Consider the following 25834-nt stretch of genomic DNA (forward strand, 5'->3'; position numbering starts at 1 on the left):
GAGGGCGACAACTTATTGTAATATAAATGCAGAAAAGACAATCTCAGCATGCTGATGTCATCATTTATTAAAAATTATTTACAATAACAGCATAATCAAGTTTTTTTTTTACTGCATCATACACCCCAATGCTGAGGAGTTGCATACTGTCTATACACACAGAGCACAAGGACTGAAGCCAAACATCGCAACAAGACAAATAGCACTGTGACAGAACCAAAACCAGTCATCGTTCACTCTCTAATGTGAGCTCAGATTAATACATATCTTATGATGTTTATGGCTGAAAATACATCTCGGGCTCCATCAGATGTCGTTAAAAAGCAACTTCTTTAATGTTTTAGTCCTTATTGACACTCACAATCCCAGTAAAAGCCGACACTAAATGGACAATCATAATAAATAAACTGATATTTTACTGGATCGGATCAAAACAAAGTGCTTCTTGTAGTTGTGATGGAAATATGTGGACGTTCATTCAAAAACAAAAAAGCTGGGAAATAAAGAAACAACAGTGGGCTTGAATGTGTGGACACTTACACTCCATCAAAGTGCCTGTGTCAAAATCAGCACCATGAAAAAAGAGCGAAGCCTCCATTGGCTGTGAGGTCATCGTGCAGTCTTTGCGTCCAGCACCGCATAGTTTCACACGGACTGAAAAGCTCAGTTTAAAAGAACAGCTCCATGACACGTGTTGCAGGCACTGCAATATATAATGCCCAAATCAAACCTACCAAAGTTTACGCTCCACATCTAGACACAAAAATACGCCTTGTCTGGGTGTGGAGAGAATGATTTGGAGTGAAACGTTGGACATTTGTTGCTTTAAGTGCAAAAATAATGACATCCCCCGAGACGGGAGGATTCTGTAAAACAAGAGGCACAGCGTTCAGAGTTCATAAGACCTCCTGAAGGCCTCTGGGTGGCGCTGTGCTGATCAGAGGTCCACCGGTGAGTCTGATTGTGTTACTGCAGCAGAGAACGAGCTACGTACTTCAGGATGCCTCCGTGTCGGAAAAATGCCACATCCATGTCGTTCTCGAAAAGAGCCATGACACTGAAAGTCTTCCCAGTGCTCGTCTGGAAACAAGAGCAGACAAAAACATTAGATGTCACATGGAAAACATACATGTATTCAAAGTCAAATTGTAGTTTAAGAGTAGGTCAAATTTCGATTCACAAGCTCTCGGTACAATTTGATTATATATTACTAAATAATGGATATTTTGCTTACATATAAAATATATGCTATATATTATATGTAAAAAGCTACAAAATTATTAATTCTAATAATGACAGCATTAATAACAGAACGATGCAACTCTAGAGCTATTCATTTAAAGGGGGGGGGGTGAAATGCTATTTCATGCATAGTGAGTTTTTTACACTGTTAAAGAGTTGGATTCCCAAGCTAAACATGGACAAAGTTTCAAAAATTAAGTTGTACGTTGATGGAGTATTTCTGTGCCACAAATACTCCTTCCGGTTTGTCACAAGTTTCGGATTTTTTTTCCGAGTATGGGCGTGTGTGACGTCAGATGCGCCGGAATTTCCTTATACGGGTCCTAAGGGCACTTCTCCCGGAAGGGCGAGCGCGCACCTGTAGCCTAGAGCGAGAGAGTGGAGGCAGTATGCCCATCAAAGCGTTGTGCTCGGCTTTTGCAGATCGTCTAATGCTTAAGAATGGAGCAGTCTCAATAAAGGTTCACGGTCGTGCATTGGAACCGCAGGCGGTGAGTAAAACTGCTTCAAATGTCTGTGTGTTGTTAACTATCGGCGTGTAAGCACAGCAAGTAAACAACATGATCACGTATAGTTAATGTATCTATGGAGCATGCGATGTATGGTGTGTGTGTGTTTAAATACATTTGTTTAGCTGGCCACTGTAGGTGTCTGTTTGTTTATTGTAAAACCAAATCATTTCCTCATAAACCACGAGTAAACACACACAAATGTTGTAAAACTCGCGCATGACATGGTGTTCTAAAAACACTGCGCTCAAGTTCAAATCATTTCTACTTTTAAAAATGGGGAATGTTTTTCCCCATTTCACTGCCCATCTCACGGGATCTGATTCGGGATCAAAAATGTATGGCTGAATCTGATTGTTAGCCACGGTTTGTTTTGGGATGTCACAGCTTCCAGACGCTCTCAACGCAAAAGCTTCGCGAGCTCGTGATTATTTAGCTCCGCCCACACCCGCTCGGTATTTTACGGAAAGACTCGGTACAGCCTATCTTTCTTTTATAAATATAATAAAACTAAAGACTTTTTGGAGATATGAAGGATGCAATACTACTCTATAGGTACTCAAGATTAACATGAGATTGACTGAAACTGAGTGTTTCAGCCCCCCCTTCAATGGAGTTAGTGAGTCTATATGAATGATTCATTTAAAAGGACCAGTCTTCTGTTTGACCTACACTGGTTGGTTTAGTAAATTAAAACTGCTTGGTTTTGATTTACTAAAAGGAAACAGTTCATAAGAGTCAGATGTTTATGAATCTAACTACGCTGATTGTGCCGTTTGATTCTGATTCACTAAAATGAAAATAAAAACCGGTTTATAGAAAGATTAATTAAAGATTCATTTGTTTGGAAATCTGATTACACTGCCTGTTCTGGCGTGATTTTGTTTCCCAAACCATTTCAGCGGAAATCCCGCCCTGCAGCCGATTTCCAATGAAAACTTTAGAATTGGCTGCAGGGCGGGATTTCCACTGAAGTGGTTTGGGAAAAAAATCATCACGCCCTGTTCTGTCTGATTTTGATTTACTATAAAGAATTGGTTCGTAAGAGTCATTTGTTAATGAATCGGACTGCACTGGTTCCACAGTTTGGAACTGCTATACAGTAGTGATGTTTTGTCTGCTGCGAGTCGTTCTACCTGTACTGTGAGCTGATGTCGGGGCGTGAGCTCCTGTGGGATGTTAATGGTGAATCGCTCTTTTCCACACAGCTCAAGCGAGCCGGCGTTCTGTCCTGGCAGGAACTGCAGCGGAGCGATTCCCATCCCTACCAAATGATTCTTATGAATCTTCTCAAAGCTCTCAGCTATCACTGCACGCACCCCCTGAGACACACACAAACAGTCAAGATAGTCAGTAAGATCAGTGTTTATGGTGAACGAATCGCAGGAAATTGTGAAGTACCACAAAAGTAATTTTGAGAAATCTCAAGGTAACTCATCGGGAAGAGGATTATGGGTACAGTACCAGTAAATAAGGTCCTTTGGCGGCCCAGTCGCGTGAGCTGCCGGAGCCGTACTCTTTTCCTGCCAGGATGATGAGGGGAACTCCATCTCTCTGATAGCGTTCAGCAGCTTCAAACACATCCAGCTGTGATGGGACAACATAAATCAAACCATGTGTTCAGAGTCAGAAGAAATCATATTCAAACCGGTTCAGTCTGGACACTAACCGTTTGTCCTGATGGAATGTGCAGTGTTTTGGGTCCGGTCTTTCCGATGAGACGGTTTTGAAGCTTTATGCTGGCAAATGTTCCTCGAGTCATCACGGCATCATTTCCTCTCCGTGCGCCATAAGAATTGAACTCACGAGGGGTCAAACTGAGTCAAACATATAAAGGAACTGAACTTAGTATCTGATCATCTTTATATTATCAACATAGTAAAAAAAAAAGCAGTTTTACTACAAAAATGTAATGTAAGCAGGAGTTCTGGGAACACTGACCAATGACTCGATGAAACGAATTGCTCAAATGAACCAATACACTATAATGAATCTGACTGTTCATCGCAGTAACACTCACTCAGAGTCTAAAATGATTTTAAGGAAAAATATAAGAAGCATATTGAAAAGAAAGTTAACAAAAACAAAGAAAACCTCATCTTACCGTTTGCTCTGCAGGTATTTGGCAGCAGCACTGACTCTTGCGATGCTTCCCGCTGGAGAAATGTGATCGGTCGTTACTTTATCACCCAGAAAGAGCAGCGGGTACGCATTGTCTATGGACTGAGGAGCGCACACCTCTTTAGTCTGAGACGAAGAGAAACAGAGGCCGCATTAATGTTCAAATACAGAGAAAATGTGACGCTTGGGGGAAAGCCGCATCTGAATGACACCAGTGTTGTAATTGTTAGTTAAAATTATTATAAATATAAGATGAAAAACCTAAACTTAAAAAACTTATAAGAAAATGAGAAATGCTGGCTTAGCAACTAACTAAAATAAAATGAGTTTAAGTACTAAAACTTATTTTAAAACCGAAATAAAAAATAAATGAAAACATATATATAAAAAAACCTAATAAAAATGACAAAAGTACATAACAAAATTACTAAAATTTGAACTAAAATGAAAACTGAAAATTCAAAATATATTAACAAATACTATAATAATAGTATAGAAATAATACTAAAATAACACTGGATGACACTCACCAGTTTGCTGAAGAAGGACGGACAGCGGATGTAGGTGGATTTGGGATCCCATGGGAAGAAGGCAGTTTCGGCAGAGTCCAAATTGTTCCAGAAGGTACTTCCTTTCTGCAGACAATCACACAAATCAGCTGGTATTAACATACAATTCTAATGTTTCAACAGATTCAGCGAACCAATCAATTTAAATGAATCCTTTTGTTATATCTTCTGAAGAAAATGTGCTATGAAACTCCTCGCACCTCCATCCGGTTCTTCAGCTCTTTGAACATGGAGGCGATGACGATGTTCTCCTCTGTGTGGTTCACCTCCTCTTTGGATGGCCAGATATCCCGCAGATACACGTTCTTCCCCTCAGAGTTCACTCCTAGCGGTTCTGTCTCCAGGTTGATGCTGACTGTGCCTGCGATCGCATACGCCACCACCAGCGGGGGCGAGGCCAAATAATTCGCCCGAACACAGTCACACAGACGTCCTTCTAAATGCCTGTTCCCAGACAGAACGCCACACGCCACCAAATCACCCTGCACACGAGCAAACAGCTTAGATTAAGATGCAGATGTTCAGATAGAAAGACAGTAAATGAGAGTTCGGTCTCACCTGTTTAATGGCGTCTACCACATTCTCAGGTAAAGGTGCTGTGTTGCCCACACACGTAGCACATCCATAACCCGCCACCTCAAACCTGAAACCCATGATCGAAAAACACGCAGAATTGATTGTTTAGACAATTGTTAGCGTTTATGTGAAACAAGGCTATCATAAAGGCTATTATAATTTCACTATTATTTATCTACTTTATTTTTACAATTTTATTATTATTATTTTTTTTGAATAGTAATAAATGTGATAGAAATATTTGAATATTAATCATTTTATTTATTATAAATATATTTTTAAATGTCAGAGGTATTTTTTGTTTTAATAATAGCGGTCGTTAATGATTTTTATGGTATTTGTAAATTGTATTTATAAATGTAATACACTTAATTTACTTTTCATATTTTTTATTTCTGTTTCATTTAGATAAATATTAAATAAATATCAAAATAATGTGTGTATATATATATATATAAAATAAATATTTTAATAATACACATATTTATATGTGTGTGTGTGTGTGTGTATATATATATATATATATATAGATAGCAGAGTGTGATTATGACATATAAAATATATTTATTCTTTATTTTTATATATATTATGGGATTAGAACACAAAAAACAGAAAACCAAAAAAAAGCTAATTAAATAATAAAATGTATTGAATAAATATTTATAAATAAAAATATAAACTAAAAACAATAAATACTAAAGAAATGTTTAAAATATACATTTTACTCTCTCTAGTTTTAGTGATAGATTTTGTTACCAATAATAACCTTGGTGTGCTCAAGTATGTGCATCTAATATTGTGTGTGTGGTGTGTGTACCCGAGTTTCTTGAGGAAGGGCAGGACTCCGCTGGTGTTCAGGTAATGTGTGACGGTTCCACTGCCGGGCACCAGACTGGTCCTGATGTACGGCTTTACCGTCAGACCAGCCTCGACGGCTTTCTTCGCTAGTAGACCTGAACAAAACACGGACGTACATGTGAGATGCACTAAACACTGTGCAAACAGCTCATATCAGATCTACAGATATCTTGACGCCTGACCTGCGGCCAGCATGACGGACGGGTTGCAGTTATTGGTGCAGCTGATGACAGCAGCGATGACGACGGATCCGTGTGCCAGGTTGTACTCAGCCCCCTCGTGCAGGAACGGGACCAGAGTTGCCTGCTTGTCTTTGGATATGTGGAAGCCCTTAAAACCCACCTACACATACATGGATGGCAAAAAAACAAACCCAGCTAGCAACTTGGTACCATTACTTAATTGACAAATACCTTGTGTGTGCTAATATGTGCATTCACCTTTTCATTCAGGCAGTTAATAAAGTCTTCCTTCATGCAAGTCACGGCAACTCTATCCTGTGGCCGTTTGGGTCCACTGACATGAGGCACAATGGAGCTCAGGTTCATCTCAATGACCTACGACACCAACCACATCACATTTGTTAACAACTGACCTATGAAGTTTTATGGGGGATATACTCTGGATTTTTATATTGGTCTTTTGGTTACTCATTTCACGTGAAGGTTCCTCAATGATTTACACTACCTTTCAAAAGTTTTGAGATTTCTTTTAATCAGCAAGGATGCATTTAATTGATCAAAAGTGACAGAAATGTTCATGAAAAAAATTAATGAACCAACCTCTGAATACTGAGGCTCTTCTGATTGTTCATCGTAGGTTCTGAAGAGTTTGATAGCCTTCAGGTAGTCTTCTAAAACCACAAGCTTCTCCTCACTGCAGACTGATCAGAAAAACATTTTTGCGTCAAATTACACCCTTAATATCACTTTAGTCTTTTTAGTCTTAAGTACAAAGAGCATCCATACTGGTGTGTTTAAAGTGCTGCAGGGTGATGTCATCCACAGGAAAGAAGCTCACGGTGGCGCTGTACTCCGGGCACATGTTAGCGATAGTGGTCCGATCGGGAGCCGAGAGCTGTGGTACACCAGGCCCAAAGAACTCCACAAACTTCCCGTCGATTCCTGCCTGACGCAGATACTGAAACACAAAGACCAGACAGCGAATGATACGTTATTTCTTCAGATGCAAACTCACTGAAAATGTCATATATTAAAGACCTCGCTGTACCTTTGTAATGCCCAGTACGATATCAATGGACGTTGCAAGAGGACTGATGGTCCCCACGAGTTTACAGCCGACAACCTGTGGCAAAGTTAAAGACACTGGCTGACCTAACATGACCGCCTCTGACTCAATACCTCCAACTCCTGAAAGAGCATGAGAGACAGACATTGTGAGGTAACAAAACAAAACCGATTTCATTAATAATAACAGTAATTAGTGCCATCGTGCTCACCCCAGCCCAGGATGCCGAGGCCGTTGATCATGGTGGTGTGGGAGTCCGTTCCCACCACGCTGTCTGGATAAATAAACCCCTCCCCTTCCTGTACCACCTGACACAGGTACTCTAGGTTCACCTGATGCACTGTGTTGATGTCTGGTGGAACCACATTGATGTTTTTGAAGGCTTTTGAACACCACTGGAGAGAGAGAAGAGTCAAAAACTCAAGACTTGCACTACTGTTCAAAGGTCTGTAGGACTTTAATGCTTTTGAAAGAAGTCTCAAATGCTCACCAAGGCTGCATTTATTTGATCAAAAACAGTAAAAAAAAGTAATATTGTGAAATATTATTACAATTTAAATTACTGTTTTCTATTTGAATATATTTTAAAATGCAATTTATTACTGTATTGGAAAGCAAAATTTTCAGCATCATTACTCCAGTCATCAGTGTCAGAAATCATGCTGATTTGCTGCTCATGAAACTTTTCTTATTATAATCCCAAATGTTGAAAACAGCGATGCGAATGACATGTAATGTAGTCTTTGTGTAGATATAAATCACAGAGAGCTCTGAAAACTCACCTTAAAGAACTCCAATCTCTCTTTGTTTCTGGTTAGCTCCATCTCTTGATTCCTGATCATAGTTTCAGGCCTGTGTGCGTCAGACAGATATCAGCACATCAGAGAAAGCAAACAGAGTAATGTGGAGAGTGTATTAGTATGATGTAAGATATACACAATCTTATTGGTTAACTCTGTGATACTCCCCTCATATTCTTGCTATTTCTTCTGAGACAAAGATGCTAATAAGCTTGAGATACGGCAGCGCTGAGTTCACCGTTCATTCAAATGCTAATTGCTAGAAGGACTGGAATGAGGCACATGGAACCTTATATCTAACAGTGTGTGTGTGAGGTGTAGACGTACTCTGACACGGGCTGCAGGTGGAAGGGGCACAGGAGGGGTGTGTTCTCTATCTGTACTGCTGCAGTTCTGCCACTGGGGGCGTCAGAGCAGGAGGCTTTGCTGCAGCCGCCCCGATGACCCGGGCGTTGACCTGTACAGTGACTCCCTCGTGGAGATGGTCGACCGGCAGGAGATCTGACAGCGGCACCTTGACTCTCATCCACGGGGATTGAAGGGCTCTGGATGCCACTGAGAAATGAGGTAAACTGTTGTTAGTGATTTTGTTGCTTGACAGTGAAAACTTGTTGCAATCTGCCTGGTTAAGTTCATAAAACGAGACTGTTTACATAAAAAAACTGTAGCACAATACATCACAACCCTAATTACTGTGTACATTGGGACGTCTGGGCATAATCATTGTTTATGTTAATGCTGTAATTATTGGTTTTTAAACATGAATACTGTTTTAATCCTTTCTCAAGCCCATGTGTTCACTCTCACCATTTGCTGTAGTCAATCTGCAGCGAATGATCTACGATGAGGTCTGTGGGGCATCTGGGGTTCACCAGGTTTGGATCAACCCCCTGTTTAGCTAAGGCATCTCTCATGGCTGCCAGATCCACCATAGCAGGAATTCCCCTGTGAACACACACACACAATGGAGGCATCAGGACATATCCAACTTTATGAACAGGCCCAGGTAATATGGCTGCACGATTAATCAAAATAAAGCTGAAATCTCGATATGGCTTAGTGTTATTATCAAATTGCAAAGGCTGCGACTGAATTAAATATATGTGCTGCATGTTTTAGAGTGAAGCGCTGCACCGTGTTCTTAAACCTGGAATTTTTTTAATCAAAATTATCATAAATCATGTATCCCTATTTGATAACTCACGTAAAATCCTGCAGCAGAACCCTGGCGGGAGAGAACACCACCTCGGCCTGGTTCTGCTGCGTCTGCCAGTCCAAAATATTAGAGACATCCTCCGTCTTTACGTAGAACCCGTCACACTTCCGAATGGCGGCCTCCAGGAGAACCCGCATACAGAACGGCAGTTTCTCTACAACAAAAAGAGCAAATTAGTGCTTTTGCAAGACTTTACATCTGAACTTGAGTTTGTTTATGTTTTTTCTTATAAGTGATGTCAGTTGTATCTATGCATGAATTATTTAAAGACCCAAACTCACCATATCTGGCATCATCACTGAGCCTCTGTGGGTTGAAATACCTCAGCTCTTCATACTTTTCACTCCGGAGAGTGTCGATCAAATCGCCAAACGGATGTTCTGTAGAGAATACAAGCCTTATTAGAGCATTTTGGTGAAAAACACTGAGAACGAGGTGATAAATTTGTGCAACAGAGAAGGAAAAGAATGGCTTGTGTGCCTAAAACTCATTAATCTGATCTGGATTCGAATTTGTCCTGCAACAACCAACCAGAACCAGACTACAGGAGACCAACACCTGCAGGGCTCATGTAACTCAGAGAGTGTGTTACTGCGTCCCAACTCGCCTACCAATTCACGTTCAAATAAGGGATGCACCAAACATTCAGAAACTAAATACTTTGAAGAAGAATCATTGAAGAAGAGAAAAGTAAAAAAGTGAAATGTCAGTGTTCAGCTTTGAACTGGGTTCATCTATAAAAGCATATTATGATCAAAATTCAAACACAATTTCAAATAAAGTATTTTTATTTCCTCATTGTGCTTTAAGGTTCTCATACCTTAAAGCAATGCCCTCTTGGTTATTCAGTACAATAAAGTCTTTGAAACTTTTGTTAAAGAACCGGTCATCTATTTTCAAAAAAAACCCCAAAAAAAACATGCAGTATATATTTGTAGGATACAGAGATGCTTTTATCATCAAAATCCAAAAGAACTTTCCAGAGCACTTTTAGTATTTTTAACATAAGAAGTGAAAGAAGTGAAAAAAAGTCATTTACTGTGTGTTTTTGGGGTCGACTTTGTTTAGATCCAGGATTGCATTGAAAAACACATCCACTGTTGGAATATAGTTGTTGGAATATATTTGAATATATCACACACACACACATATATATATATATATATATATATATATATATATGACAAATGACTTCCACATACTAATCCTAATAGACACACAGAAGTGAAACAGGTTGTGTTATAATTTCACTGCAAAGTAACAACAGCACTGTTTGCAGTGAGATCTGTATACTGTCAGAAGACATTACAAAAAAATTTCCATCATTCCTATCCATGCAGAAATAAAATGTTTGTGACGGTTCACTAAACCAAGAGAGGACAACAAAACTAAATCATGATATAAAACACACACCAGTCCTCATACACAGCAGTCCCAGTGTGACTACATGTGTGGAGGAGGATGAACAAGCACAGACACACACTTATCACTCACACCCTGCGTCTGCTGCACGTGTTAGATTACGTTAGATGAGTTTAGATAAAACTGCAGCAAAGGAACACAAACCTGCATCCACCACATAGCTAATATGAATGAACACAAAAATACCCTGATCTTTATTTATGACACGGAAGATAAAGACACTGGGTGGGAAAAATAAATAACACTCTTGCTGACAGAAGAGCAGATTACAGCAGGATCAGTGCACTTACACGAAGAACGAACATGCACAGTTAATTAGAATTATACAACCTATACCTCTGAATGAAACAACTGCAGACCTTCAATCATAATTAAAAATGTTTATTTTTATTTATTGTTGGAGCTAGATGTTATTTTAGTAATGTTAGAATGAGGAAGAAGTGTAATCAATTAGAGAAATATAATATTTTCAACAACAAAAAAATGAGTTACTCTAAAAAAGGCCCAATGTGTTCAGTTTCCAAAAACTTCCACATTGCAGGTTTTACAGTTTGGGAGACATTTGGTTCCCACAAAGTATTTACCTGTGCCTTGCTTTTCAAGACTAAGTTAATTTTAACACACTAAAGCTGATGATACACAGGGGAACTTTTTGAGCAATGTTGCTGGGCAATTTTGCCGAGCTATTGTTGCTTGGGCACTTTCCAATTGAAAATGGGCAATACATTTTTATCTGGATAATTTAAATCGGTCGTGGGCCCTGTGTCTCATATTGTTGCCTGTTGACGGCAACATTGCCCAGCAAAATTGCTCAAAAAGTTGCCCTGTGTATCATCACCTTAAGGGTTCATAGTTCGTAACAAACCTATTTTAACAAACCGGCTCATTTAAAGGGTTAGACAGTTTATCCAAAAATGTAAATTCTGTCATTAATTACTCATCCTCATGTCTTTCCAAACCCGTAAGACTCTCGTTCATCTTCAGAACACAAATTAAGATCTTTTTGGTGAAATCTGAGAGCTTATTAAAGACATCATTAAAGTGGCATTAAACTCCTTTGGTTTAACCTCAATTTTATTAAGCAACAAGTGCTTTGTTTACACAAGAAAATATAATTTACAATATATTCCACATATACAATATATCTCCAACGCATGTTCGCACAGCAACGTCTCTCATGAAAGCTCGTTGGAGATTAATAATTTGTAAAAGCGGTAAATCTTGTTTTTTGCCACTCCACTTGTGTTGCTTCAGATTAAACCACTGGAGTCACATGGATTACTTTAATGATGTCTTTAAAGCATTTCTGGGCCTTGAAAGTGGTAGTTGCATTAACTGTCAAAGGAGGGACAGAAAGCGCTAAGATTTCATCAAAAATATTTTATTTTTTGTTCCGAAGATGAACTAAAGTCTTATGGGTTTGGAACGACATGAGAGTGAGTAATTAATGACAGAATTTTCATTTTTGGGGGAGCTAACCCTTTTAAATCATAATTTGTCTAGAATCACCTTTTTCCAAAAAGCTTAAAAAGTTTCATGTTTATGAACCTTTTACACCAGAGAGAACAACCTCATTAGAAGATCAAGTAATTGTATAATCAAGTAATTGTATAATTTTGAAGAAATAAATACAAAGATTGTGCTTTTCCCTTACAAACGTTGCTCTCTGTGCCAGTAGTACCATGATATAGTCCTTGTATTAGATGATAATACTTCTTCAAATCAGATAGAATACACATAATGGCACTGAATAAATACCATACTCGAATACAATGGTATTTACATACCACAGAAAAGTAAGAACATTATGGAATTACCATAGTACATGAGCAAAAAACGAAACACCAAAAAGCATGGTAGTACCATGGTACAAGTGTGTTATTGTAAACAACAAATAATAATCGAGCATCGTGCATAATATGATTGTGTATTGTTCCTATTAAGCTGTCTGGCTAGACAACATTTTGGGCATTAAAGACGTGTTAAACAGAAGCTGTCAAGCTGTACATCTTATTGAGTTTTGACACGCATCAGTTTTAGATCGCGTGAGATGCATCGTGTAATCGCAAGCGAGCTGGACGTCAGTCGGTCTCTCGCCGCTAGCCGCAGTGCTAACGACAAACCCGACTCTTTCATCCTTTTATAAATTAATATTTGAGAACTGCTATGACACACATTTGTGACTTCGCATATAACCGGTTACATACTTCTCTGTCAGGGCGTAAATTAGATGAAAATTGTTATTTTTGTCATTTAAAACCGCACTTACCGTTCTGAGGTGAACCCAGCGCCATGATGAGTCCTAATATTAACACGACTCCACTCGCTCGTGCCAAAACAGCTAGCCAACCAGCGAACAAGTTCCTCCCTGGAGAACTGCCCAATCAGCTGAAAGCATCTCGCACATCGCCATCCAATCAACAAACACTACCCTTCATCACTTTGGTTATTTAATAAATGTCAAGAGAGCGTTTATTAGTATTAATGATTTATTGAAATGACTTGTATATATACTAAATACAATTATTTTCAATAGACAAGTAGCATTTTTTATGTTTTCTGTTGTTTTTATTAAACTTAAAAACTTACTCTTTTTAAAACCATGTAAATTGTTCATTGTAAAAAAAACTTGTTGCTCGTGTTAATAGGCATTTAAGAAATAAAAATATGAATAATAATGCTACATTCATATTGATAAAGAAGTTCTACATATCTACACATTATTTTTTTCCATTTCATAAATTATTTTAAGAAATCTTCCAGTGTTCTGTATAATTGCAATGCCTTTAATACAAGGCTTTATTTCAATAAACAATTAGCAATATATATATATATATATATATATTTATATATGTATATGCTAAATTACATACATGTATATATGCTTAAAATATAATATAATATAATATAATATTATATAGAGCGGTCCTCCTGTGTCAATGACCAATCAGCAGGCAGCAGCGGTCGCTCGTCCTGTCAGTGACGTTTGAGCATGCGCCGGAAGTGTGGCGGAACAAGTATTCGGCTCGATCGACACGGATCGACATGACTTTACATCAGGAGCTGCAGGCCGCTGATCGATCAGAGAAAATGCAGTTTTTAGAGGCATAATAGCGGATTTATCTCATGACAGAACCGCACAGCTCCGCTTAAGGCCGCTGGATGGAGAAACAGCAAATATGGCGAGCTAACCGAGTGAGTTACTGTATGTCTGGGAGGTCAAATGAAGTGTCATGTAACGTTAATTCTGACGGGCGAGATTTTTTTTTTGCTGGGGGTGTCAGGTGGTATATTGTCTTGTGTAATGGGCATGTGCAGTCGGCGAAATAAATTACATTTATGCATGTATTGAATTTCTAAGAGTAAGGTTTAATTTGGATAGTAATGTATGTACATTCTGTCAAAAAGATATTGAATCTCAGAAACAAATCTTTTTTTATACAATTGTACGATTTTTAAGTTCTTTTAGGACAGATTGTATGAGTGGTTGAAGACAAAACATGTAATACCTGACTTTGACTATTACATTGTTGTCTTTTTGGACAACAAAAATATTTAATTTTTGTGTATGCTATATTGATTGTGGCCAAGTTTTACCTACACAAATGTAGATTTGTTAAACTTTATTGTAAAACCTTAAAACAACCTCTGAAAACATTCAAACCTTAAAACAATTAAAAAAGAATGCCTTAACTCTCTAAATTACTGCCAATATATATGAATTAACACCCCCACACACACACACACACAATGTGTTATTTTTCATATTATAATTTGCTTTTTGTATTTTTTTTAATTTATTTATGTTATTATGTTGTTTAGAATATGCTTCTTGGTCTTATTGTTAATGTGTTTAACAGTGATAATGTTTGTTATTTGAAATGATAAAAAAACTAAAAAAAACTAGAGGGTCGGTGATACTGTAAAATTAGGTATCAATACCAAGTAAATACAGGCCCTATTTACTCACCCTCATGTTGCTCAAACCCTGTAAGACCTTCGTTCATCTTCCGAACACAAATTAAGATATTTTTGATGAAATCTGAGAGCTGGATCCCTCCTCCATAGGCTTCTTCAGAGATTGAAACTTGCCGGCCCCGAAAAGTTATTAAAGACATCGTAAAAATAGTCCATGTGACTACAGTGGCTCAATCTTAAGTTTATCAAGCGCCGAGAATACTTTTTGTGCGCAAAAACAAACAAAAATAATGACTTTATTTCAACTATTCATTTCCTTCTCTCTGGGCCTCTAGTCAGTTAACTTAGTATGATTGCGTAGAGCTACGTCACACACAGGCTCACTATTGGCCGACGCTGGTCATGTGTGTGATGCGTGTGACGTACAACAACAGAAGCTTACGCTGTTACACTAGTGAAAAATGACAGAATTGAAGATAAGGTTAGGGTTGCATGTGAAAAGACAGATGCGACAGCTTGAGCAGACTCACAAATGTGCTGTACTACAACAACTCTTGTATTGTTCCCGGGGGCGGGGTTTATGTAAATTTTAGAGTTGGTGATGTCACTAACCCGGGAGCACGCTCGTGTAGTCCCTACCAGCCTTTTGTTGTAGTCCTTAAAAAACGATTTGTATAAAAGAAAAGATCTCCATGTGCTTTGAACTTTGAGCATCGTAATTTTGCAGATGTTGTTTATGATCAAACAGCAATATTACACACTAACTAAAGTTAGAAAAGTGAAATCATAATCAACCACCCCTTTAAATCTGAGATTTCTGTCCGTCCATTGACAGCTACACAACTACTACTTTGACGCTTCAAAAAGTTCATAAAGAGATCGTAAAACTAATCCATATGAATTAAGTGGTTTTTCCAATTTTTCTTTAGAGGAACGATTGCTTTATATGATGAACAGATTAAATTTAGGCTTTTATTCATATAAACTTTAATTTTCATCAATTATTCACATATAAACATTCATTTCATAAAAAATATCTTCATTTGTGTTCCAAAGATGAATGAAAGTCTTATGGGTTTGGAACAGCATGAGGGTGAGTAGTTAATGACAGAATTTAGATTTTTGGGTCAACTAACCCTTTAATGTAACCTTTTTATAACAAGAAAAATAAATAAATAAAATAAACTGCTGGGATGTAAAAATGCATAGTTCACATCTCAGATGTTCTATCATACACTTTTTTTTTTTTTTTACACGTGTGAAGACATTATCTCTGCAGAACATAACCCAGCTGTCGCATGACTTTTGAACTCTGTACCTTCAGATCTGCAACAAAACATTCAGCTTGTATGAAATGTGATTTTGTCATTTCAGGTTATGCGGGAGAGGAGCGAGTGTGCGCGCGTGTGATTTAGTGTGTGATGTCATCGGCTGCAATGATGCAACAGAAGCGCAACATTCAGATCATCGAATGGGAGGATCTGGACAAGAGGAAGTTCTACTCGCTGGGCGTCTTCATGACCATGACCACACGGGCCGCCGTCTACCCGTTCACCCTGATCCGCACCAGACTGCAGGTGCAGAAGGGCAAGTCGCTCTATAACGGCACCTTCGACGCCTTCTGTAAGATTCTGAAGGCCGAGGGGGCTCGTGGCCTTTACCGAGGGTTCATGGTCAACTCGTTCACACTGATCTCAGGTCAGGCCTACATCACTACCTACGAGTTAGTGAGGAAATATGTGTCCTGTTACACGTCCGATAACACGGTCAAGTCTCTGGTGGCGGGCGGAGCGGCGTCACTGGTGGCCCAAAGCATCACGGTGCCCATCGACGTGGTGTCCCAGCAGCTGATGGTGCAAGGGCAGGGGTGTCAGCTCACACGCTTCAAACTCAAACCTAAGGTGGCGATGACCACGTCCAAACAGAAAGTCACATTTGGTCAGACCAGAGACATTGTGGTTCTGATTTTTCAAACGGATGGATTTCGGGGGTTTTATCGCGGATATGTGGCGTCCCTGCTCACCTACATACCCAACAGCGCCGTCTGGTGGCCCTTTTATCACTTTTATGGAGGTAAAGAAAATAAATATTTAGCGATGCATCGAAATGATTTTGACACAAACAGATAAAGTTCAATTAATAGAGTGTAACGGTCTGGTTCTGGTAGAAGTTGAACGACTTCCTCACAGATTTCTGCTCGTTCTAAATCAGATACAGATAAAGTAGCACAGTAGAGATTATATTTATATGAATGAATGCACTAGTGAGAGTGCGATCGATCTGGTTTTAGTTACTAAGAAATATATGCTAGAACTTTTCAGTTTCTAAATTATTCGATTGATAAAACAGTGTTGACAATACATTTCTACTGTACTGAATGTTTCCGTGTGCCCGTAATATGCGAGCTTCTGTGTGTGTGTGTGAGTTACAATGCAGCAGCGCATTGGTTTAGAACGCAGATTAATTTACCTGTACAATAAGCTGCTTAAAACGTGCATTCACCCAAACAATTTTGAGCATCCAGATGGTATAATCAAACACGTATAGTGGAGCGCTCTGAGTATGCATTTATTTGTCATTTTAACTGTTGGAAATGGAGAGTAAAAGTAAACTTCAAAGATTTCTTATCCTGTTGCGCCCTCTATAGGCCATGATCAGAGACTAGTCGAAATCAAGCTAAAAGCGTCATGGCAGAGCATTAAATTCATCTAGTCAGTTCAACAATTGGTTCCATTAATTTTCTCCATTGGGAAATATATATATTTTTAACAGTAACTTTTAAACCTTTAAAGACAGACCTGCTGTGAACTCAGAGGTTGTTTATCTATGGTATATGCTTTTGTTAAAGCCATCTGTTCACATTTTAACTTATATATTTTTAAAGGAATTCCTGGTGGAAAAACTAATTACCCATGATGCTGTGAAGAAAATTCCACCAATCAGATAGTTTCAGCAAACAAAAAGGCCAGAGCAATGAAGCAATGTCATTTGCAATGCTTCATGGGATTGTAGTTCTTTCCCTGATTAAAGCTGTTACGTACACAGTGTAGTGTTTTACCTCTTTTTGTCTGATTTTCACATAATATTTTCTTCAAATCAAAGTTTATAATGTTGTGATTCATGGCTTAAAAACTTTAAACTGACTTTTTTTTTCAATCTGTTGGAAAAATAATTGGAAATAATAATTTTTTTTAGTTATATAATTATGTTTCTACTCCAGTTTGTTGTTTAACTATTAACATTTAAACACACTGTGTGTGTTTCCAGAGCAGCTCTCCAAACTGGCCCCTGCTGACTGTCCGCACCTCCTCCTGCAGGCCGTGGCGGGACCGATGGCTGCCGCGACAGCCTCCACCCTGACCAACCCCATGGACGTGGTCCGAGCCAGAGTACAGGTACAAACACTTTAACGTGCCTCTGTTATGCTTTTTTGAATATTAACATTCATGCAGTATGTAATAAAGCTGTTTGTGAATGTAAAGTTTTAAAGATCAAAGTGCTCGACAAGTAAAGGGATGGTCTCCTAAAATAAAGAACCATTTCTGAACTGTCTGAAACGAGTCAGTAATTCCAGTCTCACTTCCTGTTATATACATTAACAAATTTGCATAATGGCCTTCATTGGACCCTCAAACACTGTAGTTGTAGCTGAGACTGGAAGAGTTTGGTTCGTGTTGTCGACAAGACGCTGTCAAATCAACTTAACTGCACTTTCAAAGGATGAGGACTCGCGCTCGGATTGTCACGAACTTTCAGAAAGGAGCGGTTTAGAGAAACTGAAGTTTTGCTGCTTCGTATTTTTTTGTGGACACTGTGATTTTATATATTTATTTACACAGTCAAACCAAAAATTATGCAGACACCAGATATCATTTTTGATATTTTTTACTAGTGGGTGCAGGACACTATAGTTCATTTATGTAAGTGACGATGGCAAGATAAAGTATACTGTGGCATATTATACCCAAAAATTATTCATATAGCGACTATCAGTAATATTTGGGACCAAAAATGATTCAGACACTTTGACCTGATAAGTGTTTTTTCTTTAATTGCTGATGCAAACTTTTTACACCACAGACTGAACAAAATGAAGTATTGCTTGGTAATTTGTTGACCTAAATTGGTATTATCTATTCGTGTAGTTAAATTTAACAGCTGACAGATATTCAACCTGATTCATTTGTAAGACAGTCAATGACTGTTTTGCTACTGTATCTTTAAGACTTCTATATGTAAATGAGCTCTATTATAAACTAACCTGCCTTATCTCTGTGTACTGATGAAGTTCACACTGTTGATCATCAGGTTCAGGCTGGAGTTATTCATTATGATAATGTCGTCACTTCTATTTCAAAAAGCAACAACTGTTCTTGTATTTCGAAATATGGCTCTTTAAAATGTATTATCATGTAATTATTGTAAATGATTAATATAGATTTGAGCTTTGTGAGATAATACACTGTGCGTGTGTTTGCAGGTTGAAGGTCGTTCGTCTGTGATCGAGACGTTTAAGCAGCTCCTGGCTGAAGAGGGAGCGTGGGGTCTCACCAAGGGTCTCTCTGCACGCATCATTTCCTCCTTGCCCACGTCTGTCATGATCGTCATCGGTTACGAGACACTGAAGAGACTCAGTCTGCGTCCTGAACTGGTGGACAGCAGACACTGGTGAAAACACTCACCTGACGCTATACCTCAGCCTTTTAAACAGATGCCTTTTATTATTTTCGCCATTTATAAGGACCAGGCAATAATTGACTCTCAAATGTGAAGATCTATTTCCTTTCTCGTGGATTTTATATATTTTGTGACCTTTAATCTGTTCCCGTGAACTCTGGCCCATTCTAGTATTTTGTAAGGAGCTCCTTATTTGTCTTTTTCGCCTGGTATGTGTTTGCTTATCAGAGGTTTTAACGTGAAAAATACTTTGACATGGTGAATTTGAGTCTTTCTTGTGAATCTCGTGCAGTGCCCTTCACTTCATATGACAGGAAGTGAGATAATCACATCTGTTACATGCTAGGAAGATTGAGAACATGGCTGCGTCCGAAATCTTAAAAATGCTGCCTTCGGAGAATGATTTCCAAGGCATCAAGGCACATCCGAATGCAATGTTAGCTTCACTTCCTGTCTCCTGAGAAACCTAATCTGATCCAGTTTTGAAGGCAGCAGAGATGTATCCTTCGCTGCCTTTGATATCCCACAATCCGGTGCTTTCCATCCCAGTTGAGCTAAAAAATAAAGATGGTGCCTGAAAGTTGTGGTTGGTGGTCAGTTTGTGTGTAAATTCTACTTTTATATAGTGAGAAATTACTGTTGATATTATTGATATATTAATAAAATACTTGCTTATCACCAAAGCTCACTCTATTTCGCTATAGATCATTAAACCGTTACACTGCCTCTGTCTGAAATCAGGCACCCTTTGTGTGCAAACGCCACCTTCAAAGTCATTGCCTGATAAGGCAACAAGTCAGCTGCCTAAGTTTTGGGACGCAGCCCATATATGGGCTTTTCACACTTGAAACCCTTGGGAATTTTTTTTTTTCTCCTTAATATTCAGGTTTTGAGATTTCACACTGTACATTTTTAAACCCTGAGTTTGGGCCGGCTCACACGGAATGCGTTTTTTTCTGTTAAAAACAAAAGGCAGGGCAGTGGAACTAACAAAACAAAAAGCGCTGGTGAGACACGTTTTTAGCGGCGCATTTTTAGAATGACTCATGCGCGAGACGCTGTAATGCAAAAGACGCGAGCGCGACGGTTAAAGATGGCCGTGTAGCGCGACAGTTAATTATTGCCGTGTAGCGCGTCTTTACATTGAAAAACTATGGAAAATTTGCGCGGTGGACATGGACAAACGCGTTCTTTGTGTGTAAAGGTCCCTAAATGTTCTTATTTACAAGCTTATTAATATTGTTTGGTTAAGTACATTTACTCTCACTGTGTTCTGACAGAAACATACTAAAGATATTTTCTTCTATCACTCGTTTTACATACGTCACGGTTTGAGATTTTTTTACTTTTTCCTTTAGACATTTGATTGACGTGTGAAAGTTTGTTACTGTACAAAGGTCATGAATATAATAAGGCAAGACTTGATTAAAGGTTGCTGAAACATATTCGTGGTTATGGAAATATCTGTGCAAATTTATAGGGCAATTTATTGTGAAATTCATGCCTGGAAAGATTTATAGTAAATACAAATTTACTAATAATATATATTAAATATCCTATTGGCTTGAAACTGCGTTTTGTGTGCATTCACTATTCAATGATTGTTAAAATACAACAGGATAAATCATGTAAATTATTTTGTGAACCCAGGGTTAAATAGAGTGAAAATCCTTGTGAGAAAAGTTAGGAGGTATCATGTTCTACTGTATGACAATTTAACCTCCTTTGGACTGTCATATTTGTGTTTTTATTATACCTTGTCTTTAACTTTCAGAAAACTGTGTTTTGGGGCCAAAGCTCTCACAGCTGATGTTTTATAAATGGGCTTCATATGCCATAGTAGGTTTTGTCTAAGATTTTTTCTAACTGAATCTGTCACAATCTGTAGCTCACAAACACTCTAAAGCATTTAATAGTCAAGTTCTGCTCTGGATTGTTATGAGAATTATTTTTACATGTCTGCTATACAGTAAAAAAAAAGAAAAGAAAAAAAAAGTCTGAACTAACGTCTCTGAATTGTTAATGGTGGTGCAGTAACATTTGGTGGCATGTAGAGGGCGTGAATTGATCAGAACAGCCATGTTTGCACTCGTAAAGTCGTTTAAAAAAGCTGGAAATATCAGGGAATTTTTACATTTGATTTGATTCTAAAATCATAAATTAAACTATAATGAATATCATACTTCCTAGTAAAAATGTCATCTGTCAAAATGAATGTGTGAATCCTGAACAAGCGACAAGTTTTTAGAAAAAAACCATTTAATTGTATCACCATAATATAGATGTTGATATTGCAATGAAACTGAAATAAAAAATCATTTGCATGCATGTTGTGGTCTTGAGTGGGTGTGGCTATCAGAGCTTCACTTCGGACAGTCGTAAATGTGAATGGCTCGGTCATCACCCGCAGAGACGATTTTTGAGCCCGTGGGGTTGTATTTCACACTCCAAACCTGCGCACACACACACAAACACACATTTGAACATGAACGGACATGGCTATATGCTCTTGAGAAACAAAAAACACATTATGATCTGCTTACAAGCCCCCATAAATGGCCACTTTCTTGATCTTTATATCACAGTCTCATTATAGACAGCCACACTACCGTTCAAAAGGTTGGGGTTAGTAAGATTTTACATAACTCATTATAATTGAAAATTTTCAGCATCATTACTCCCATCTTTAGTGTCACATGATCTTTCAGAAATCATTCTAATATGCTGTTCAAGAAACATCTCTTATTATCAGTGCTGATTAATATTTTGTGGAAACCATCATACCTTTTTCCATGGTTCTTTGATGAAAAAAAAGTTCAAAAGAACGGCATTTATTTCAAAAAGTACTCTTTTGTAATATTTTAAATGCCACGTTTGATCCATTTAATGCACCTTGTTGAATAAACCCAAACGTTTGAACGGTAGTGTAAACGAATGTAACGTCACTCACCTGGTCCTGATGATCAAAGAACGTGTTCACACATGATCTGCTGCTCGTGTCCCAAACCTTCACACTCTTATCAGACGAACTAAAAAAACAACGAATAAGAGTTCAGACACACACACAAACTACATTTTGATTCCTAGTTTCCCTTCATTTGAGGTGCATCAGCTCTTGCCTGGACACAAAGTGTGTGTCGTCGGGTGAAAAGGCCACGTTTAGCACCCAGGACCCGTGACCACTGAGTGTCCCGGCCAGGTTAGCGTGCTGCCTATAAGACACATAAACAACAAGAATGTGAGATTCCAATGTGCTTGAAGGTGAAATACACACATAAATCTGCTTGAATCCAAACGTACACGTCATAAATCTTGATGTAGCCATCGTCTGATGCGGTTACCAGCAGCTGAGAGTCTGGAGAAAAGGTCAGAGACCTGATAGGCATCGCATGACCTGGAAAAAGAGCATATCTTATTTTCATCCCACTTATTGGCTACTGTACCTTTAAGAATTCTGTATGTAAACTGTTTGGTATAATCAGTAATGAAGCACTACAATACACACTACTGGTCACAAGTTTAAAATAAATAAGATGATTGATTAGAATGATTTCTGAAGGATCATGCGACACTGAAGACTGGAGTAATGATGCTGAAAATTCAACTTTGACGTCACAGGAATAAATTACATTTTAAAGCGTCTTAAAATAGAAAAATGTATTTTGAATTGTAATAATATTTTCATATTTTTACAGTATCAAATAAATGCAGCCTGGGTTAGCAGAAAGAAACTTCTTTCAAAAATATCTCAATTATTCCAAACGACTGACTGGTAGTGTAATGCTAAAAACTGAAGCACATCTAACATTAAACATTATTTCCAGCTGTACTTGGAGCAAATGAAAGGGATGAGTGAGCGATGGAGGGATGCAGGAAGACGGAGAGGAAAAATGGAGTCGCGCAGTGACAGGAGCCGAAGTTTACGGCCCTTGAGGGACAGCCAGAGACGCAAACAGGTTTTTCCAGCGCATTCACGTAACCCATAATCACTCTAAATGCATCTAGCAGACCAACGGACAGAACGTCTACAGAACGGACACTGCTTTAATAGAGGAAACTAAAGACAGCTTGAATCATGTGGGAGACGATTTTACCTTCCAGCGTGTGCAGCAGTTTCCCAGTCGCAATATCAAAGATATTAATGATTCCGTCTATTGCACCGCTGGCTAAATGCTTTCCGTCTGGACTCTAGAGAGAGAGAAAAAGAGAGAGAGAGATATTAGGGCCTAGAAAGTCATTATATTTTTTGGAAAACCAGCATTTTCTTTCTTCAAAATTTCACTTTGACGTGTAATGTGAATGAAATTTGGACTGTAATTTGTGAAATCAGTTCCTTTTTGAACAGAACACCAAAGTGAACTTTTACCTAATTATATGTTTCCCACAATCTTTGACCAATACATTTCCATGATTGTTTTCATTATTTCACTCATGGTTTGTGAGTACTGGAAAATAATAGCAATTACACTGAATAATCTGTTTCTTGCGAACAAAATATTTTAGAGCTAAGCATAACAAAACATGCATGTTCAATATGTTCGACATGGATTTTAGACTGTTTTAATTTTACTTATATGAATTTTTCAGTCTTCAGTGACTGTGGAAACTTTGTTATGTAACATTTCAACAAGACAGGAAATTAAATGTTCTAAATAAATGTCAATGATCTTTTGTATGTTTGATGCATCAGTGCATATTATGAGGAAAAAAATCATATTTCAAAAAAATTAATGTGATAAATACACTACCGTTCAAAAGTTTAGAGACAGAAAGATTTTTAATACTTTTATTTGGCACGGATGCATTAACTTATTTAAAAGTGACTGAAGAAATTTAAAATGTAAATTCAGCTTTGACATCACAGAAATAAATTACATTTTAAAATATATCCAAATAGAAAATAACTATTTTAAATTGTACAAATATTTCACAATATCACTGTTTTTACTGTATTTTTGATCAAATGATTGTGGCCCAACACTGTGCACTGAATATTCTATTTTTTGTTTCACAGAAATAAAACATTAGTGCCATTGACTTTAAATGCTATCAGATTATCGTTACCCATGCAGAATCATTTCAGACACTCAAAGATTCTTACATAGGCGATGCTCAGAATGAATTTCCCTCTGGTGTCCAGCGAGTACTCCTTTTTCCCACTTTCCACGCCGAAGATGTTGACCTTCCCTAGATGGCTGCCAGTGGCGATGTATTTGGAGTCAGGAGAAAAGGCGACCGCCCAGGCGTCAACTGCAGACGGGGGGGGGGGGGGGGGGGGGGAAGAGTTCGTCACACCAGTGTTTTTATACTATTATAGTTTTTTGTATTTTCTGTATTGATTTTTAATTTTAAAGTTTCAATAAATTGTTGTGTTTGTAATTTTTTTGTTTAAGTGCCCCTATAATGGTTTTTTTAAATGTTACCTTTCAGGTAGAGTGAAATATAGCTGTTTGTGAATGTAAAATGTCCACGAGGTTTTAAACATGTATGTGGGCGATAGATAAAGTTATTGTCTCCTTAAAGAAGGAATTGATTCTGAACTGCGGAAACGAGCCGTCAGTAATTCCAATCTCGCAGTTTTCATAATGCCAGCCTGGTCTTCATTGGCTGTCAGCGAACATCATCTAATTTCACCCTCAAACACTGAAGTTGTGGCTGAGACTGGAAGAGTTTGGATCGTGTTGTCGAAGTGACGGGAAGCTCACCTGGACCTGCGTCCATGGACTTGATCTGTTTACCAGTCTCCAGGTCCCAGAGTCGAATGTGAGCGTCAAGAGAGCTGGAGGCGGCAATTGCTCCGTTCTGACTGATGTCCACCGACACCACACCCAGCTGGTGACCCTCCAGCGTCCACTGCAGCTCCAGCTTTTCGTCCGACCTGCGAACCATCAGAAAAAGTGCCGTATGTTCAGAAACACAGAAAAAATGTTGACAGTGACACTTCAGTTGCATTTTGTTCATTGATTTACCATTTCCACACTTTTACCAGGTCGTCCAAAGATCCGGTCACAATGGTTTCTGAGCCATCCTTCTCGCTGCGACCCCATGCCGCTGTCCAGATGGCGTCTTCATGCGCTGCAGGGGCAAGAACACTGTGTGTATGATGCCCAAATATTCTGTCTAGAAAGACAGCTCACTAGATTTGAGCTGTAACTCAGAACAGATAACTGTGTGTGTGTGGACTCACCATGCTCCTGCTTGAACAGTATACTGTACTAAAAACAGAACATTTCACATATTTATATCACATACTCTCATAATTCTGAGTATCATACTATAAGACTGATAAAACGTGTGTAAAATTCGAGCTTAACTCACCTGTGTGCTCATAGTCTTCGTTTTTCAAAACCTATTAGTGGTGGAAAAGAGCTCCTATGAGTTTATAAGCGCGCGTGTGATCCGTTTTATGAGGTATTCTGAGTTTACAAACTCACTTCACACACAGATGCTAGCGTATCTTAGCTTATGACTAAATAAACTGCTTCTGTCAGCCTTCGACGTGTCCTGGAGAGGTATTAGTGCGTCCGCGATAAAGTCAGATAATCCTTACGATTTGTTACATACATCAGAAAAAGAATGAAAGCGCTTTGTTAACAATAATAAACACCCGCACTGATTCTGACTAGAGAGACGCCATGACACCTGCGCGCAAAGCACCATGGGAACACAAGCCTGACT

At 38.4% G+C, this 25834-nt stretch overlaps 3 protein-coding genes across 4 annotated transcripts; 1 reads left to right on the forward strand and 2 right to left on the reverse strand.

The window, feature by feature from the left end:
- Positions 1-49: 49 nt before the first annotated feature.
- ireb2 (iron-responsive element binding protein 2) lies at positions 50-12906 on the reverse strand. Its single transcript, XM_077210174.1, has 21 exons — positions 12831-12906; positions 9421-9519; positions 9128-9293; positions 8731-8868; positions 8251-8478; positions 7906-7975; positions 7335-7518; positions 7106-7245; positions 6844-7015; positions 6658-6758; positions 6316-6432; positions 6058-6217; positions 5835-5970; positions 5000-5084; positions 4642-4923; positions 4403-4507; positions 3856-3998; positions 3421-3568; positions 3216-3338; positions 2888-3073; positions 50-1080 (listed from the first exon to the last, which is right to left on the reverse strand). The coding sequence occupies exons 1-21, from the start codon at positions 12853-12855 to the stop codon at positions 967-969; spliced, it is 2922 nt and encodes a 973-aa protein (XP_077066289.1). The 5' UTR covers positions 12856-12906; the 3' UTR covers positions 50-966.
- A 628-nt stretch (positions 12907-13534) lies between these two features.
- slc25a44a (solute carrier family 25 member 44a) lies at positions 13535-21484 on the forward strand. Of its 2 annotated transcripts, none has more exons than XM_077210309.1 (4): positions 13535-13756; positions 15854-16552; positions 17747-17874; positions 18960-21484. In XM_077210309.1, exons 2-4 carry the CDS (start codon positions 15901-15903, stop codon positions 19149-19151), a joined length of 972 nt encoding a protein of 323 aa, XP_077066424.1. In that variant the 5' UTR covers positions 13535-13756; positions 15854-15900; the 3' UTR covers positions 19152-21484. The 2 variants fall into 2 exon arrangements, 1 of the variants encoding a protein (XP_077066424.1); XR_013196607.1 differs by having other exon boundaries at positions 13574-13756; positions 17752-17874.
- On the reverse strand, positions 21398-25834 carry skic8 (SKI8 subunit of superkiller complex). Its single transcript, XM_077210310.1, has 11 exons — positions 25591-25834; positions 25475-25505; positions 25344-25371; positions 25126-25231; positions 24862-25034; positions 24258-24406; positions 23251-23344; positions 22457-22550; positions 22276-22368; positions 22107-22185; positions 21398-21609 (listed from the first exon to the last, which is right to left on the reverse strand). Exons 2-11 carry the CDS (start codon positions 25484-25486, stop codon positions 21520-21522), a joined length of 918 nt encoding a protein of 305 aa, XP_077066425.1. The 5' UTR covers positions 25487-25505; positions 25591-25834; the 3' UTR covers positions 21398-21519.

This window comes from Siphateles boraxobius, unplaced genomic scaffold, assembly GCF_051911475.1.
Source record: "Siphateles boraxobius isolate OS27281-9 unplaced genomic scaffold, OSU_SipBor_1 65, whole genome shotgun sequence".
Lineage (NCBI taxonomy): Eukaryota > Metazoa > Chordata > Actinopteri > Cypriniformes > Leuciscidae > Siphateles > Siphateles boraxobius.